Source organism: Sporothrix schenckii (assembly GCF_000961545.1).
Source record: "Sporothrix schenckii 1099-18 chromosome Unknown Cont44, whole genome shotgun sequence".
Classification (NCBI taxonomy): domain Eukaryota; kingdom Fungi; phylum Ascomycota; class Sordariomycetes; order Ophiostomatales; family Ophiostomataceae; genus Sporothrix; species Sporothrix schenckii.
Genome location: NW_015971145.1, coordinates 5,036,162 through 5,051,580, shown reverse-complemented (window position 1 = coordinate 5,051,580; position 15,419 = coordinate 5,036,162). Strand labels below are relative to the sequence as shown.

General features: G+C 62.4%; 3 protein-coding genes across 3 annotated transcripts; all 3 read left to right on the top strand.

The window, feature by feature from the left end:
- Positions 1 to 520: 520 nt before the first annotated feature.
- Positions 521 to 8,709, top strand: SPSK_10839 (HEAT repeat protein; the record flags this gene model as incomplete). Its single annotated transcript, XM_016737102.1, has 3 exons — positions 521 to 6,727; positions 6,801 to 7,382; positions 7,561 to 8,709. 3 exons carry the CDS (start codon positions 521 to 523, stop codon positions 8,707 to 8,709), a joined length of 7,938 nt encoding a protein of 2,645 aa, XP_016588321.1.
- A 1,092-nt stretch (positions 8,710 to 9,801) lies between these two features.
- Positions 9,802 to 11,022, top strand: SPSK_09379 (thymine dioxygenase; the record flags this gene model as incomplete). The annotated part of the gene is made up of 3 exons (XM_016735952.1): positions 9,802 to 9,843; positions 9,914 to 10,800; positions 10,890 to 11,022. The coding sequence occupies 3 exons, from the start codon at positions 9,802 to 9,804 to the stop codon at positions 11,020 to 11,022; spliced, it is 1,062 nt and encodes a 353-aa protein (XP_016588320.1).
- Positions 11,023 to 11,720: 698 nt separating this feature from the next.
- SPSK_08494 (uncharacterized protein) lies at positions 11,721 to 14,540 on the top strand (the record flags this gene model as incomplete). The annotated part of the gene is made up of 1 exon (XM_016735089.1): positions 11,721 to 14,540. The coding sequence occupies one exon, from the start codon at positions 11,721 to 11,723 to the stop codon at positions 14,538 to 14,540; it is 2,820 nt and encodes a 939-aa protein (XP_016588319.1).
- Between the last annotated feature and the right edge of the window lie 879 nt (positions 14,541 to 15,419).

The window sequence follows — 15,419 nt, the reverse complement described above, 5'->3', positions numbered from 1 at the left end:
AGCAGCTCGCTGTGGCGCAATAATTTTTCCTGTCTGGTTCCGGTGCTGCCCCGCTAAAGGCAGGCGCTCGTGGGCTGCTCCTGCCGCTGGAGCTCTGTGGAGGGGACTGTGGATCCAGGCGCCTGATTGGCTGGAAAGCGCTACTCAAGCCTCTGAGAACAACACCTCTCCGGATGGAAGGTGCGGCTGGTCAACTCGATCGAAGGAGGAAGCTGCACACACGATCGAGCTTGGAGAAACGACCCCTTTTTGGGATTCCGCCTGTCACCCACTCAGCAGCATCGTTTCTGCCTCTCACCATCGACGACGAAGACTGTTGTTGACCAATAGCGACTTGGACAAGCGGCCAATTCCACTTGCAACCTCGTATCGTTGTGCCTCCCTTTTCGGCTTGCCCTTGACCGTCCCTCGCACGCCTACCTCGATCTCGACTTCCTCGATCTCTACCTCCTGGAACTCAGCACCTTTTTTTTCTTAAATCATATTGACCGTCTCACCCCTACCTCTGTCACCTTCTCTCATGGCAACGGCTGCCTCGCCGGCCCCTGATGGCCCGCAGGCCAGCAACGGCGGTGGTGCCGATGATGCAGCCGCCGTCGCGGCAGTTGCAGCAGCAGCAGCAGCTGCCACGGCTGCCACGACGAACGCGGCCGCCGCATCGACCAGCCCACACCCCGAGCTCGACACCATGCACCTGGCCAACCTGCCTGTCGAGCAGCAGGAGCTGACGCTGCTGCAGTTCGCGGCCAACCTCGACGCCCACGTGCGTGTGCTCGAGCCGGACGACTGCACGGCCCAGCAAATCTACCTCAAGAAGGAAATCTTCAAGATCCTCAATCTCACGACGCCGCCGCCATCACGCGTCGTCCGCAACACGCTCGGCCGCTGCCTGGCACACGTTCTCGGCAAGGGCGACCGCAAGCTGCTGTTCGAGACCATCAACGACCTCAACGCGGTCATTGCCAACGGCGGCGTCAAGGTGCGGACTGCAGACGCCAGTGCAGGCAGCAGCTCCGGCGGGATCTCGGCGGCCGAGGCGTCGAACCGCACGAAACAAGCGGCCGTCGTCTGTCTCGGTGATGTCTTTGGTGCCGCCGGCGACAGCGCCATCAGCCTGCACCAGCTGACGACCGCCACGCTCATGAAGATGCTCAAGGCGGCGCAGAACCACGCGGGGCTGCGCGCGGCCGTGTTTGTGGCCTTTTCTAAGCTTGTAACCTGCATCGGCACGAGCACCGACGAGAGCATTGCCCGCGACATGTGGAAGCAGGCACGCAGCCATGCCTCGGGCGACAAGGGCGCCCTCGTGTCCGTAGCCGCGTGCCGCTGTCTGATTGCGCTTGTGCGCTACACGACGTACTTTGACACGTCGAGCGACTTTGACAGCCTCAGCAAGACCATCTTCAAGACGATTGATTCTCCATCTCCCCACGTGCGTCGTGCTGCCGCCGACTGCCTCGTGGAGGCCATGGTCAAGGGCTACGCCGAGGCCGTCGGTGGCGGCAGTGGCGGCATCGGCGGCGGCAGCGATGGCGGGGGTGGTGGACTGGGACGTGCCATGTCCACGCGCAAAGCGGTGCTGCCCAAGGCGCTCAAGCGGCAGTCGACCCTCCCGGCCGGCCTGCAGGACGACGACGACCTGCCCGGCTCGCGTGCGAGCAGCCCAGGCCCCTCGCGCAGCAGCCACAACGTGCTGTCTCTGCCGCTCGTCGATCTGCTCAAGACGCTCTCCGCGCACTACGTCCGTCTGTCCACAACGAACCGTGCCCGCGCCGCCCTTGGCATCTGCTACGGCCGCGTGCTGCAGCGTCTCGGCGAGAAGGCCGTCGAGCTCAACTACCTCAAAATCATTGAGAACCTGTCCGTCGACCTGCTCGGCCACGCCAACATTGCCAACAACCGCTACCGCCTGCTCGTCTCGCGCCGTATTGTTGACACGATTGTGCAGGACATTGTCAGCCGCCGCATTCTGAGCGAGGCCGGCCAGATCGCCGCCGCCAAGGCCCTCGTCAACGACGTCCTGAAAAACTACCCCCAGGTCATCAAGGAGCGCCCCGAGCCTAGCAAACACACCCTCGTCGTTACCCTCGGCGCTCTGGCGTCGCTTGTCGCCTCGTTGGGCTCGGCCGCCAACAGCTTTGCCGAGTCCTGCCGCGACGGTCTCCTGCAGCTGCTGCCCCACCCAACCTACAGCGTGCAGGTCCACGCCGCCGCCTGTCTCAAAGCCTTTGTGCTCGCCTGCCCGCAGCAGCTGCTGCCCTGTCTGTCCGTGTGCATGAACAGCCTCACGCGCGAGCTGGGCCAGCTGAGTGGCGCCGGCGGCAGCAGCACCCACCAGCACCGCCGCTGCCTCGGGTTCTCGTACGGTCTGGCTGCCACCCTCAGCGCCAGTCCCCAGCGCCCGCTGTACGGCTCGGTCGATATCAACAGCCGCGTCCTCACCATGGCTACGAATCTGCTCAAGACGAGCGGCAAGCTGGAGCTGCGCGTGGCCAGCGTCCAGATCCAGGTCGCCTGGATCCTCATTGGCGGCCTCATGTCCCTCGGCCCCAACTTTGTCAAGATCCACCTCTCGCAGATGCTGCTGCTGTGGAAGAACGCCCTGCCCAAGCCGTTGGCCAAGGACAACGTTGCGTCGCGCAACTACCTCGAGACGTCCTTTTTGACGCACGTGCGCGACTGTGCGCTCGGCTCCATCCTCGCCTTTTTGCAGTACAACAGCCGCCTGCTGACCGTCGACGTGTCCAAGCGCATCGCCGCCATGCTGCAGCACACGACTGCTTTCCTGCGCACGCTGCCCCCCCGCAAGGTCACCGACGACATGTCGCAGCGCCTGACCCCCGCCCTGCAGCTGCACGACCTGGACGTCATGGTCCAGCGCCGTGTGCTGCAGTGCTATTTGCGCCTCATCAACATGGCGCCCGCCGGCAGCAGCGAGGCTCTGCTGCAGTCCAACTTGCTGACCCTCGTCATCTCCTTCTTTGCGGACCCGGACAACTACGGCGCCGGCTCGCTCAGCGCATCCATTGCCACCGCCGCCGGCACCTTTGAGACCATCTGGGACGTGGCGGACAACGCCGGCTTCGGTGTCACGGGCCTCGTCTCTGGATTCAAGGTGCGCGGCCTGCCCGGGCAGCACGAGAAGAACGCTGCCGAGGAGGAGGAACAGCAACAGCTCTTGTCGGCGCTGGACGAGACCGCGGGGCCCGAGGGCGTCATCGAGAGCTTGTTGCTGTCTCCCGTCTGCGGCGCATTCGAGCACGATGCATCCCTGCTCTATGTTGAGAGCAATGTCGTCCGCGGCGCCGACGGCAGCGCCTCCAGCAGCACACTGCTTCCCGACCCGCCCGCCACCGACGTCGTCAACCTGGCTATCCAGCTCTTTGCCTACGTCTTCCCTCTCACGCCTGCCAAGGTCCAGGAGAGCATCCTCGAGCAGGTCGCTACGTTCATGTCGGCCGGTTCGCTGCAGCGCGACCCCGGTCGCAAGACCGCCATCAATGTCAACGTCGCCGTGGCGTTGCTCTCCACCCTTAAGGTCGCCGTCAAGGAGACCCACGCCCCCGCTGGCAACATCACCGACCAAAAGGTCGAGAAGCTGCTGCAGGACCTGGTGCGTGGCTTCGTCATCGACCCGGACCAGTACGTCCGCAGCATCGGCTACGCCGCCGTCGGCCGCCTGTGCAACGCCTGCGGCAACGCCTTCACCAGCCACGAAATCAAGTACTTGGTCGACACCATTGTCGTCAACCGCGAGCCGAGCGCGCGTGCGGGCTGTGCCATGGCCCTCGGCTGCATCCAGACCAAAGTCGGCGGCATGGCCGCCGGCTACCATCTCAAGACCATTCTGGGCATCCTGATGTCGCTCTGCAACGACCCCCACCCCACGGTGCACTTCTGGGCCCTCGAGGCCTTTGCACGCGCGTCGGATGCTGCCGGCCTCAACTTTTCGAGCTACGTCTCCAGCACCCTCGGCATGCTCGCTCAACTGTACGGCTCTGAGAACCACCACGCCGAGGTCGCGTCCGCCGTGTCCATGAACCTCGAGCTCGACCTCAGCACCACCGCCGCCATTGCCCGCTGCGTCGACGCCCTCGTCAACGTGCTGGGGCCCGACCTGCAGGAGACCACCAAGTCGCGCGAGCTCATCTTTACGCTTGTGCGCCAGTTCCAGGACGAGGACGACCGCCAAGTCCAACGTTCCAGCTTGGCATGCCTGGAGCACCTGTCGCTCTACGCGCCTGGCTATGTCGATTTCAATGACTACGTCAAGCTGCTGCAGCGCTATATGCAGTCGGACCACCAGGGCTTGCGCGACGCAGCCGTCGATGGCCTGTACAATCTGATGAAGCGCAATGCCGACGAAGTCATGGCCGCTGCCCTGCCCGGTCTCGAGGACCAGCTGTGGCTTGTGCTTGACCGCCACCCGGCGCACGACGGCATCCGCAACATCTTCCGCAACTGGATGCGCCAGGCCTGCCTCCACGACACCAACGGCTGGCTGCAGCGCTTCCAGCGCGTCCTCAAAATGACCCGCCCCAAGGTGCCGGAGACGACACGCCTCGCTGCTACGTTCCAGAAGACGGCCTTCCGCGGCACGGCCATTGACTTGCAGGACGAAGAGGTGGCCGGCCTAGGTTCTGGCGAGCGCGAGGACGGGCACAACAAAGACGACGGCGACCAGCCGGGTGACGGTGGCGGCGGCCCGTCTTCGTCTAGTGGCGGCGCTGCTGCCGACGCGGGAAGCGGTGCTGCTGGAAGCAGTGCGCCGACCGGGGCGCCGAGCTCGTCGAATGCGGTCGTGGCAGCCGCGACCGCTGCGAGAACGGCTGCAGCCGGATCGGACGTCGAGCCGCTGCGCTGGCAGATCACGGCCTTTGTGCTGAGCCTGCTGAACGAAGTGTTCTTGCTCGTCGGCAATGACGCGGCCGCTACGGCGAGCGTGGGCGGTGACATTTCACCGGCGCAGGCGGCGCTCCAGAGCAAGATTGCCGACGTCGTGCGCATGGCCTTCTCGGCCTCGACGTCGTCGGTGCTGGAGCAGCGCATCTGGGGCCTCAAGATTGTCGGCGCCCTGCTGCGCATGTTCGGGAAGACGCCGGACCCCGACTTTGAAGAAGCCATGATTCTCGAGCAGTTCCAGGCACAGATCAGCTCGGCGCTGACGCCCGCGTTTGCCGCCGACTCGTCGCCTGAGCTGGCCTCGGAGGCCGTGCACGTCTGTGCCGCCTTTGTCGCCACGGGCATTGTGACGGATGTCGACCGTATGGGCCGCATCCTCAAGACGCTTGTGGGCGCCTTGGAGAGCTTTATGGCCGACAGCGACAACATCGGCATCGGCGACCTCAAGGGCCTCAGCGCCAACGCCCAGGTCATGGTCAAGATGTCCGTCTTTGCGGCCTGGGCCGAGCTGCAGGTCGCTAGTCTTGAGCAGCAGTACCTGGTGGATGTGCTGCGGCCGCACATTGGCAAGCTGACGCCGCTGTGGCTCGAGTCGCTGCGCGAGTTTGCGCGCCTGCGCTTCGAGCCGGACATCTCGATGACGCTGGGCCCTCCCTCGCTGTCCGGCAGCCTCGACACGATCTATGCGGCGCTCAACCGTGAGACGCTGCTGGCGTTCTACCAGGAGGCGTGGCTGAAGCTGGTGGATGCGATTGCCAGCCTGATTGAACAGGACAGCGAGTTTGTTTTTGATGCACTGGACGGCAAGCTGGTTGAGGAAAACGACGACGCCGACGGCGACCGGGCTAAGAACATTGAAAAGGCGGTCGCCGTGTCGCTCGCGGACGGGGGCGGCCGCGAAACAGGCAAGAAGAAGGGCCCGGACATCAACTACCGCGACGAGCCCGTCGCCTTTTTCTTTGTGCTGTTCGGCATCGCCTTTGAGGCGCTGGCGGCGCGCCAGGGCCACGCCGACTCGCTGGCCACGCCTGGCCAGACGCTGGAGATCTTGCTGGCCCTTAAGAAGATCCTGCACCCCAGTGTGTCGGGCCAGGCCATCTACCGCGACGCGATCTTTTCGGAAACAATGGACCTGCTGGACCGCCAGGTGCTGACGGAGGGCCTGGACGTGCAGGGCGTCATTGTTGAGATTGCCCGCGCGCTGTGCCTGGCGCACCCGGCGGCGCGTACGCGCGAACAGCCGGAGACGGGCGAGCTGTCGGAGGACATTGAGCAGCTGTTTGAGCTGACGCGCATTATCGTGCTTGTGCTGTCCGGCCTGCTGCCGACGCTGTCGGAGCAGCCGCAAGGGTCGTCGGGCCCGCCGCCCATGCGGTACCACATGACCGAGGAGGCCGTTTTGGTTTTGATCAAGACGGCCCTCGATGCGCTGGTGGACGCGGCCGAAGTCTTCCCTGCCATTATTCGTACCGATCTGCACGCGTGTCTCGTGCACATCTTTGCCACGATCCTGGCGACACCGGCATGCCAAGAGGTGGTCGTCCCGCAAGCGCTGCCGACACTCAAGCGGTTCATTACAACGGCCACATCAACGGCCGCGGGCGACGAACAGACTGACGCGCAGATGCGCGGCTGTCTGCGGCGGTTCCTGTCCGTGTACCTGACGGCACAGAAGCGCGAAGCGGCGACGTCGCTGGCGTGTGTCAAGAACTCGCTGCTGGCCATTACGATCCTCTTTACGGCCGGCAACAACAACCTCTCGACCAACGACCCACTGGTCGTGCGCTTCCTCGACGAGCTTCTCGACTGCCTGACCGACCGCATGGTGCGTTCTCTATGGTTTTATCTTTTGCAGTATATTAATACTATTTTGCTCGTTTTGCTAACTACCTGTTTAGACCGCAAAGATTGCAGCCAACTGCTGCCGGTCTCTCCTCCTGCACACCCGCAACACAGTTGCCGACCAGAGCATCGGCCGCTTCCTACTGCCGCGCCTTCTGGCGTTTGCCACCAACGTCGAGCCCGAGGACCCAGAGGGCGCGCGCAGTCTTGTCGCGCAGACTTTGAACGCGTTTGTGGTGCAGGCAGCATCCCAGGCGACGGCGAGCAACGGCAGCGCCACGGGTGGCAACCGCACTTCCGTGGCCGTCGCAACGGCGCTGGTTCTCCCTGCCCTCTTGGCCCGCGCCGCCGGTGAGCTCGAAAAGTGGCAAGAGGCGAACCTGAGCACACAGCAGGCCGAGCTGGGCGCGGCGGCCGAGGCCGACCGCAACACGATCTACAAGGAGACGAGCGGGCGGCTCCTGGAGCTGGCGTCGGCCGACCCGGCAGCGTTCCGTGGCGTGGTGGCGGGGCTGAACGAGAGCCAACGGTCGTTTATGGAGGAGGTGATTAAGGCCGGACGGCAGGCGGCGGCGGCGAAGCCGGCGGCAAGCAACAACGACCAGCCAACGATTGCACTGAAGATGGACTTTGGCAGTGTGTAGACAGAGAGCATGACGAGGGGAGGATAGGATGGATTCCGGATACATATGAGGCGTGGTGGGTTATGATGGTAGGTATGACGCTATATACAGGTTTTTAACGTTGCCATTTATTGCAAATCATTTATGTTCCAGCCCCGGTCCATTACGCCTTCTCCGCAGCCTCCTCGTACAGGCGGAGGATGCGCACGGCGTTGCCACCCATGACGGCAGCGGCCGCCTCACTGCCGTCGCCCAGGGCGTTCTTGACCGCGTCGGCGTTCATGCTGACACTCTCCCACTGGCCCTGCTCATCGCTGTCGAGCGGCGGGAAGAAGGGGTGGTCCGTGCCAAACAGCAGCCGGTCCAGCCCGCCGCTGCTGGCACCGCCCGACGCCGCAATGGCCGCCTGCAGGCCCACGTCCGAGTACACGACGGCATCCAGGTACACCTGCTCGTGCAGCACATCCCAGATGCTGCGGCGCGTCTTGGCGGCCTTCCACAGGTGCGCGTCGTGACGTACGCACGAGTCGATGCGGCCGGCCAGGAACGGCAGTGTGCCGCCGCTGTGGGCCAGCAGGAGACGCAGCTTGGGCAGGCGGTCGAAGACGCCTGCCAGGAAGAGCCGCGTCACGGCGATGGTTGTCTCCATGGGGAAGCCGAGCGCCAGTGGCAGCACATGGCCGTACTCGCCGGTCGTGCCGCCACGCGGGCCCCACACCTCGCCGGGCAGGCCGTAGTGCGGGTGCAAGAAGACGACGAGCCCCGCCTCGGCCAGCGCGGCCAGAATGGGCTCCATGGCCGGGTCGTCGAGTCCCTGGCCCAGACCGCCTGTGCCCAAAATAACACCGCGGCAGTAGGGCAGCGTGGCGATGTCGGCGATGGTCTGGAGCAGCACGGGCGTCGGCGCCGTGACAGGCAGCGCCGCGAAGAAGAACAGGCGGCCCGGGTGTGCCTTGCACATGGCCGAGAAGCCTGCGTTGACGGAGGCAGCGAGTCCCCCGGCCTGGTCGCTGTCGACGAAATCGAGCCATGGGTTGGCGAGCGACAGCACAGACACGTCAATGCCGTGCGTGTCCATAAAGTGGAGCTTCTGGGCGACAGAGGCGTAGTGGCTCGTCAGCGGCCGCCCCGGCAGCGACGATACGGTCGGTGCCTCGCCTCGCACGGCGGCAGCTTCGGCCTCCTTGAGGGGCGTCACCTCGGTCGACAGCAGGACGATGCGCGGGTCGGACGTGCCCGGAAACGAGCGCACAATGGGGATGTCATTGCGGGATTCGAGGATCTGGATGTACTCTGGGGGGTACATGTGGGTGTGGACGTCCACAACGGGTGTTTTGGATGACATGGTTGGTGATGTTTGGAGTGTGAAGTCGACGATGTCAAGATGGAAGGGGAAGGAGAGGACTGAGGAGGGGATGTGGGCGTTGTCTGGAGGCTTGCCTGATTCGGCAAAACCTTGATTCTTGCCCCGTCGCAGCTTCCCGAATAATTTACAAAGCTCTCAGTACGTTGTACGCCGTTCTTACGAAAGACACACACGCAACACAGCGCGTATCTCACTGCATAGCTTTATCGGGCCTTAACGGTGCTTGGACCGACGATGGCGATCCCCGTCAGGCTCTCGAGATAACTTACACCGTCGGGCCACTCCATGGCTGGGCTAGTCATGCGTGATGGGTTGTTCCAGCGTACCTTCCCCCTGCACTTACAGCGCACCTTCCCGGTAAGTTCTCTGTCTGCCCCACCTCGCTTTCCTTTTTGGGACATGGCATTTTGCCTTATCTTGCCCATTTATTAGCATTGTTAGTGCAGTTGCTTCTCCACACACTTGCAGCGGCCGTCTCTTATCAGTCGGTGCTCGACGCCCAGCCAACAACACAGAGTGCTGCGGCTTGTGCGATAAAACGTGTCACGGCACATGGGCGGGGAAGTTGTCGGCTGCTGAGCTGGTCCGTTGTGTCAATCAGCTCTGAATCTTGGGCATTCCTGTCGTGTGGCTTGCCATTCCTCTGTCCGCTGTTGATATGCGGTAGCTGCAGTGGACATAGTCAGTCGGGAGCAAACCCGGCAGACACAACATTGACGAATGACCTAAGAGAGCAGGGTATGTCGCACGCTCCAACATATATCTACATGTCATTGGTCGTATTGCAGGGTGATGGCCGCTTAACGCTTCTTAAATAGTGAGGCATCTCGGAAGTGGCCGAAGGGCTGGATTGCTCCTTCTTCTGTGCCCTTTGTTTGGCTGGCGCCTCGCTATTTCCAACGGCCACACCCTCTATCCCCTACGCTGTCTTTGGCTGCATCCTCTCCTTTCTTCTCTTTTGCCCACCCTTCACTCCATACTCTCACGATCGTCGACATTCCTCGTTCCAACCCGCATTGTGCATCGTATCGCCGCAAGGCATCCATACCAACCAGCTTCACACTAGCTATGGAGAAAGCCGCCGTGTCTGATGACGGGCTGTTGATCCCGGTACGTCGTTTTGGAGATTTGGCTCCAAAGATGAGCTCACGAGTACGGCTGGGACCCTGGTTTGTTCCAGCATAGACTGACGGCATTCAACACTCTCCTTTCCCAGCTCATCGACTTGAGTAAGTTCCTCAACGGCACGCCCGACCAACGCACCGAGACGGCCAAGGCCATATTGCACGGCTTCCAGACAGCCGGCTTCGTCTATCTCAAGAACACGCCCATTGCGGCAGCGACTCGCAAGCACGTCTTTGCCATGTCGGCCAACTTCTTCCGCCTGCCGCTTGACGACAAGATGGCCGTCGGCTGGACCACGCCCGAGGCCAACCGCGGCTACTCGGCGCCGGGCCGGGAAAAGGTCACGCAGCTGTCGGATCTGGCGGCCGTCGCCAAGCTGAAAGAGGCCGTGCCCGACATCAAGGAGAGCATAGAGATCGGCCGCGAGCACGAAGAGGACTTCCCCAACCAGTGGCCCGACGAGACCACGGCCGCCGCCACGACAGCGGGCCTCCCCGGCTTCAAGGCCACCATGGTCGACTTCCACGACCAGTGCAATGCCGTCCACATCGAAGTGATGCGCGCCATTGCCGTCGGCATGGGCCTGTCCGAGAGCCACTTTGACAGCTACGTCGACGTCGGCGACAACACGCTGCGCTTGCTGCACTACCCGGCGGTTGACCGCGGCGTCTTCCGCGCCAATCCCAACCAGGTGCGCGCCGGCGAGCACTCGGACTACGGCTCCATCACGCTGCTGTTCCAAGACGGTCGTGGCGGGCTGCAGGTCAAGAGCCCCAACGGCAACTTTGTCGACGCAACACCCATCGACGACACGGTGGTCGTCAACGCGGGTGACCTGCTGGCGCGCTGGAGCAACGACACCATCAAGAGCACGATCCACCGCGTTGTCGAGCCGCCTGGCGGGGCCGAAGGTGATACCTACCCGGCGCGGTACAGCGTAGCGTGAGTAGACTCTCCCTGTTCTTCTGTTCTTCTGTCCCTCTGTCCCTCTTTTTTCTCCAATACACGACATACTCACACCAAGCACAAAGTTACTTCTGCAATCCCAACTTCAAGAGCCACATCGAGGCCATCCCCGGCACATACTCGGCGGAGACGGACAAGAAATATGCGGGCGTCAACACCGGCCAGTACCTGGTGCAGCGGCTGGCGGCGACATACTAGGCGGGACAGAACACTCGGGCAATGTGACGTATCTTGTTTGATTTAGCGAGCAAAATATCTTGTAACGTATGATGTCGAAGTAAATACTCCTTGCTTCAGAACAACGACGTACCTTAAATATACATGCACGTGATGTAACACATGAACGGAATGGCCCCACCTAAATGCACCGTGCATCGGATAACTAATCACAGAGCGTGGATGCCCCACCAAGCCTCCCTGCACGACACTACCTGCCAGACAAAGACAAAACGAGGCAAAACGCTAATCTCACCAAAATGGTCTGGCGCCAGCCAGCAACCACTGATCTTGAACCCACAAGAAAACCTCCACCAGGCTAGCAGCCATCGCCGCCCCATTCTGGCCCGTCATTCAGACGCATATGCCCATAGAACGCAGAGAACGCACCGGACAAACTAGGTCGAACGGACCCGTAGCCCTTGAAAACACCCACAGCCGGCTTTCCTCTTTGTCGTCCTCGACTTCTTTGATCGCTTCGCCCGTTTGCCTGTCTCCTCTTCTGTTTCGCGTCTCCTGACAGCGTCGTTGGCATACGCCAATCCCACCACGACACTCACCCTGCCCTTACTCTGCTCTGACTGGCGCCTCACCTCCCCCGTCCGACCATAGCCTCGCCTCCGCTTCTGTTGCCTCGAACCATGCGGAGATAGTTCTCTCGCGAGAGAGAGGCATACGACATGGCCCAGCCCTCGACTACTGGCTCCCATCCTCACTTTTCTTCCTCGCCATCCGCTGCCACCGCTCCGCCTGCACCCACGCCCCCCGGTGCATACACATCGATCTTCGGCGGCGGCCCTCCGGTCGTCCCAAGCCCACCGATTGTCCTGCCAGCAGCAGCAGCACCAGGACCAGGACCAGCACCGGCAACGCCCCAGGCAGCTGGACCTGGACTCGGTTCTGGCACCGGCCTCGGTCTCGGACCTGCGGCGCTCACGGCCGCCAACCTCGCGCCCCCGCCTGCCCCCGGCACGTCGACGCCTGCCTCCGTAGCCTCGTCTTCCAACAACACCTACATCATGCCCAACTCGCCCATGAAGAACCGCGGCGGCGGCAGCGGCTCGGACGGCTACCGACCCAAGGTCACGCGCACGCTCGGCCAGCGGCCTGCCTGTCTCGTCAATGCGTCCGTCACGTACTGCGGCAACAACCAGATCTTTGCCTTTGGCGGCTTTGACCAGTACACCGATGAGGTGTACAACCACGTGCTGCGTCTCGACCTCGTCAGCCAGCAGTGGAGCCTTGTCGACAACTACGGCGACATTCCTGGGGTGCGCATGGGCCACACCGCCACGCTGTACCAGGGCGACAAGCTGCTGGTCTTTGGCGGCGAGAACGAGCACCGCACGTACCTGTCGGACCTGATTGTGTTCGACCTCAAGACCGCCCACTGGACGCAGCCCGCCGTCACGGGACCCATCCCCAAGGGCCGCGCCCGCCACGCCGCCGTCCTGCACGAAGACAAGCTGTTCATCATCGGCGGCATAACAGGCCACGACAACTACGTGCTCGACGACATCTGCTACCTCGACCTCAAGACCTTCTGCTGGTCGCGTGCCTGGCGCTTCGTCGGCCGCTTCGACCACTCGGCGTATATCTGGGGCGACCGCGTGTGGGTTTTTGGCGGCCTGAGCGAAGACATGGACAAGGTGAGCGACCTCTGGTGGCTGGACCTCAAGGGCACGCCCGCCTTCCAGTCGCCGCCCCAGATCGGCAGCAGCCCCTACGACCGCCCCAACCTGGGCGGGCCCCCGCTGGGCATGGGCGGCGGCAGCAGCCGCCATGGCAGCGGTTCCCCGCGGCCCGGGTATGCGCTGGCGCCGTCGCCGGCCGTCGGCGCGTCGGGCTATGCGGCCAACTCCCGCACCGCGCAGGTGAACACGCCGTCGTTCCAGCTCAAGTCGTACGCGCCCGTGGCGCCCGGGTCCATCTCGGCGCTCAAGTTCTTTTCGGGGCCCAACACGCCCAACCAGGGCTCGGGCATCCACTTCCACGTCTACTCGGCCGGCATGCTGCTCGACTTTGTCACGCCCGCGCCGACCATTATGTCGCGCGAGTGCTCCCTGTCGACACTCGACCTGGCGACGCTGCGCTGGCAGAAACTGGCCGAGGGCCGCGAGATCTTCAAGCCGGGCTACCGCTGGCACTACTGCACGATGAACGAGGACGGCACCAAGGCCTGGCTGCTGGGCTGCCCGACGGACCCCAGCAACAGCGAGCTCGGCGCCAACGGCTTCGAGGAGTACCTGAGCGACATTATGGAGATTGACCTGCGCCGCTACGGGTTCTTGGGCCACAGCGCGCCGCCCGATGCCCACGGCATGATGGGCATGATGGACATGGGCGGCGCCATGATGACGCGGCCGACCTCGCGCGTGCGCCACGCCAACGACCCGCCGTCCATGGGTCTGGGGTCGGACCTGTCGCGCCTCTTTGACCAGCCGCCCGAGACGGGCAGCGGCGCCGACTTTATCGTGACGGCGCACTCGGGCAACCCAGAAGACGACGAGATGGACCACGAGGCGGAAGCGCCTGTGCGCGACGGTGCTGTTGGTGGCGGCGGCGCTGCAGGACGAAACGACAACAACAATGACCACTGGCTGGCGCCCGATGCACCGACCAGCCCGCCCATTCATGTGCATCGGCTCATCCTGCAGGCGCGCTGGCCGCACTTTGCACGGCTGTGGTCGTCGCAGATGGCCGAGTTCCACACCAAGAAGATGCACATCCCAGAGCCCTACAGCGTCGTCCGTGCCTTTTTGTTCTACCTCTACACCGACCGGATTGATCCGGCGCCCCCGCCGGAGGACGGACCGGGCATGGACATTGGGGGCAGTAGCAACAGCAGCAGCGGCGGCGGCAGCGGCGCGGGCACCAAGCGCGGCCGCAGCCCGGGCGACGCAGGCGGCGGCAGTCGAAATGGCGGTCCTCTCAATCGCCACCCCCACCACCACCACCCCCACCAGCTCCACCAAACCCACCACGACGCCGATGCCCGCGGCCACCACAGCCCGGCCCACGTGACGGCCGATCTGTCCGACGTCGCGGGCCTGCTCGTCATGTCCAACATTTACAACATCCCCCACCTGCGCCTGCTGTGCGTCAACCGGCTGTCCAAGGAGCTCGACGTCGAGCACGCCTGCATCATTTGGCACTGCGCCAGCCTCGCCAACGAGCCCTGGCTGCGCAAGCGTGCCGCCGGTTTCTGCCTGACCCACTGGGGCCGCATCGTGCGCTCGTCGGGATTCCTGCGGCTGCCGCGCACCGCCATTGTCGAGCTGTCGCAGGAGATTGACACCGAGGGCCGCGTCATTGGCGGCGACGAGCTGGACCTGTTTGGGTCGGCGCTCGAGGGCGCCGGCGGCGTCGGCGGGGCGCGCTTCTCGGACAATGGCAGTGTCCTGTCGCGGCGCAAAGAGAGCATCAGCAGCAGCCATGCGTCGCAGATGGCCGAGTCGGAGATGGAAGACGACGAGGAGGAAGGCATGGATATGAATTAGGGAAGGACGAGACAAAACAGGAAATGAACCGAAGGAACCGAAAGAACCGAAAGAACAGGAAGAGGAGGACGATCCAACAGCACAGACGACGGCATGATATTTCAGAGGCGTTAACTAAGCCATCATGTTTCTGCTTGGTCTTTTATTTGCATTTCTTTTTCTTTTGTGTTTTTCTTTTGGTTGTTTGTTTCATTAGTTATGCTTTGTTTTGCTACAAAATGATTCAAGATATGGGCCGTTATGTATGTTCTAGTTAGTTTTGTTAATGAATTCTCTTTGTACTTCTTAACAAGGCCATCCACTGCTTCCTTTTGACTTGTCTACATCTTATTTCAAAGCAAAAGGGTGTCTTTCAAAATCGAGTAAATCCAGTCTCCAACATGAAAACAATCCCCGGGCGTCTTGGCCGCATATCAGAGAAGAACCATCAGGGGGTACAAAAGTTAGATTGAGCCGCAAAACAAAAGTTATTCTCCTTGTCGCCTTTTTCTCTCGCTGTTTTAAACGTTTTCGTTCGTACGTTCGCCTCTCTCGCCAAGCCGCTGCACACTCCTATTCAACACTCCGTGGAACCATGCACCGGTACATGTCGTGCCTGTTGTGCCTGTGCGTTGTGCTCGTGTGATCGGACGCCTGTTTTTCTCTCGCCTCTCTCCTCTCACTACTTTAATGCCTCCAGCAAAGCGGTCGTTTGTCGCCCCACTTTTCTGGCACCAGCGAGACACGGATCAGCCGCCAGCCAGCAGTCTCCGGAATGTTCTCCCTGTTCTGTTGGCTGCGTATCTTTTGTCAGTTTTCGGTGATTATATTCTCGAATAGGATGTTGCTTTTTATTCGGCTCCTCTTATGCAGTGTTGTGTTGGTTTGGCTACACATTGT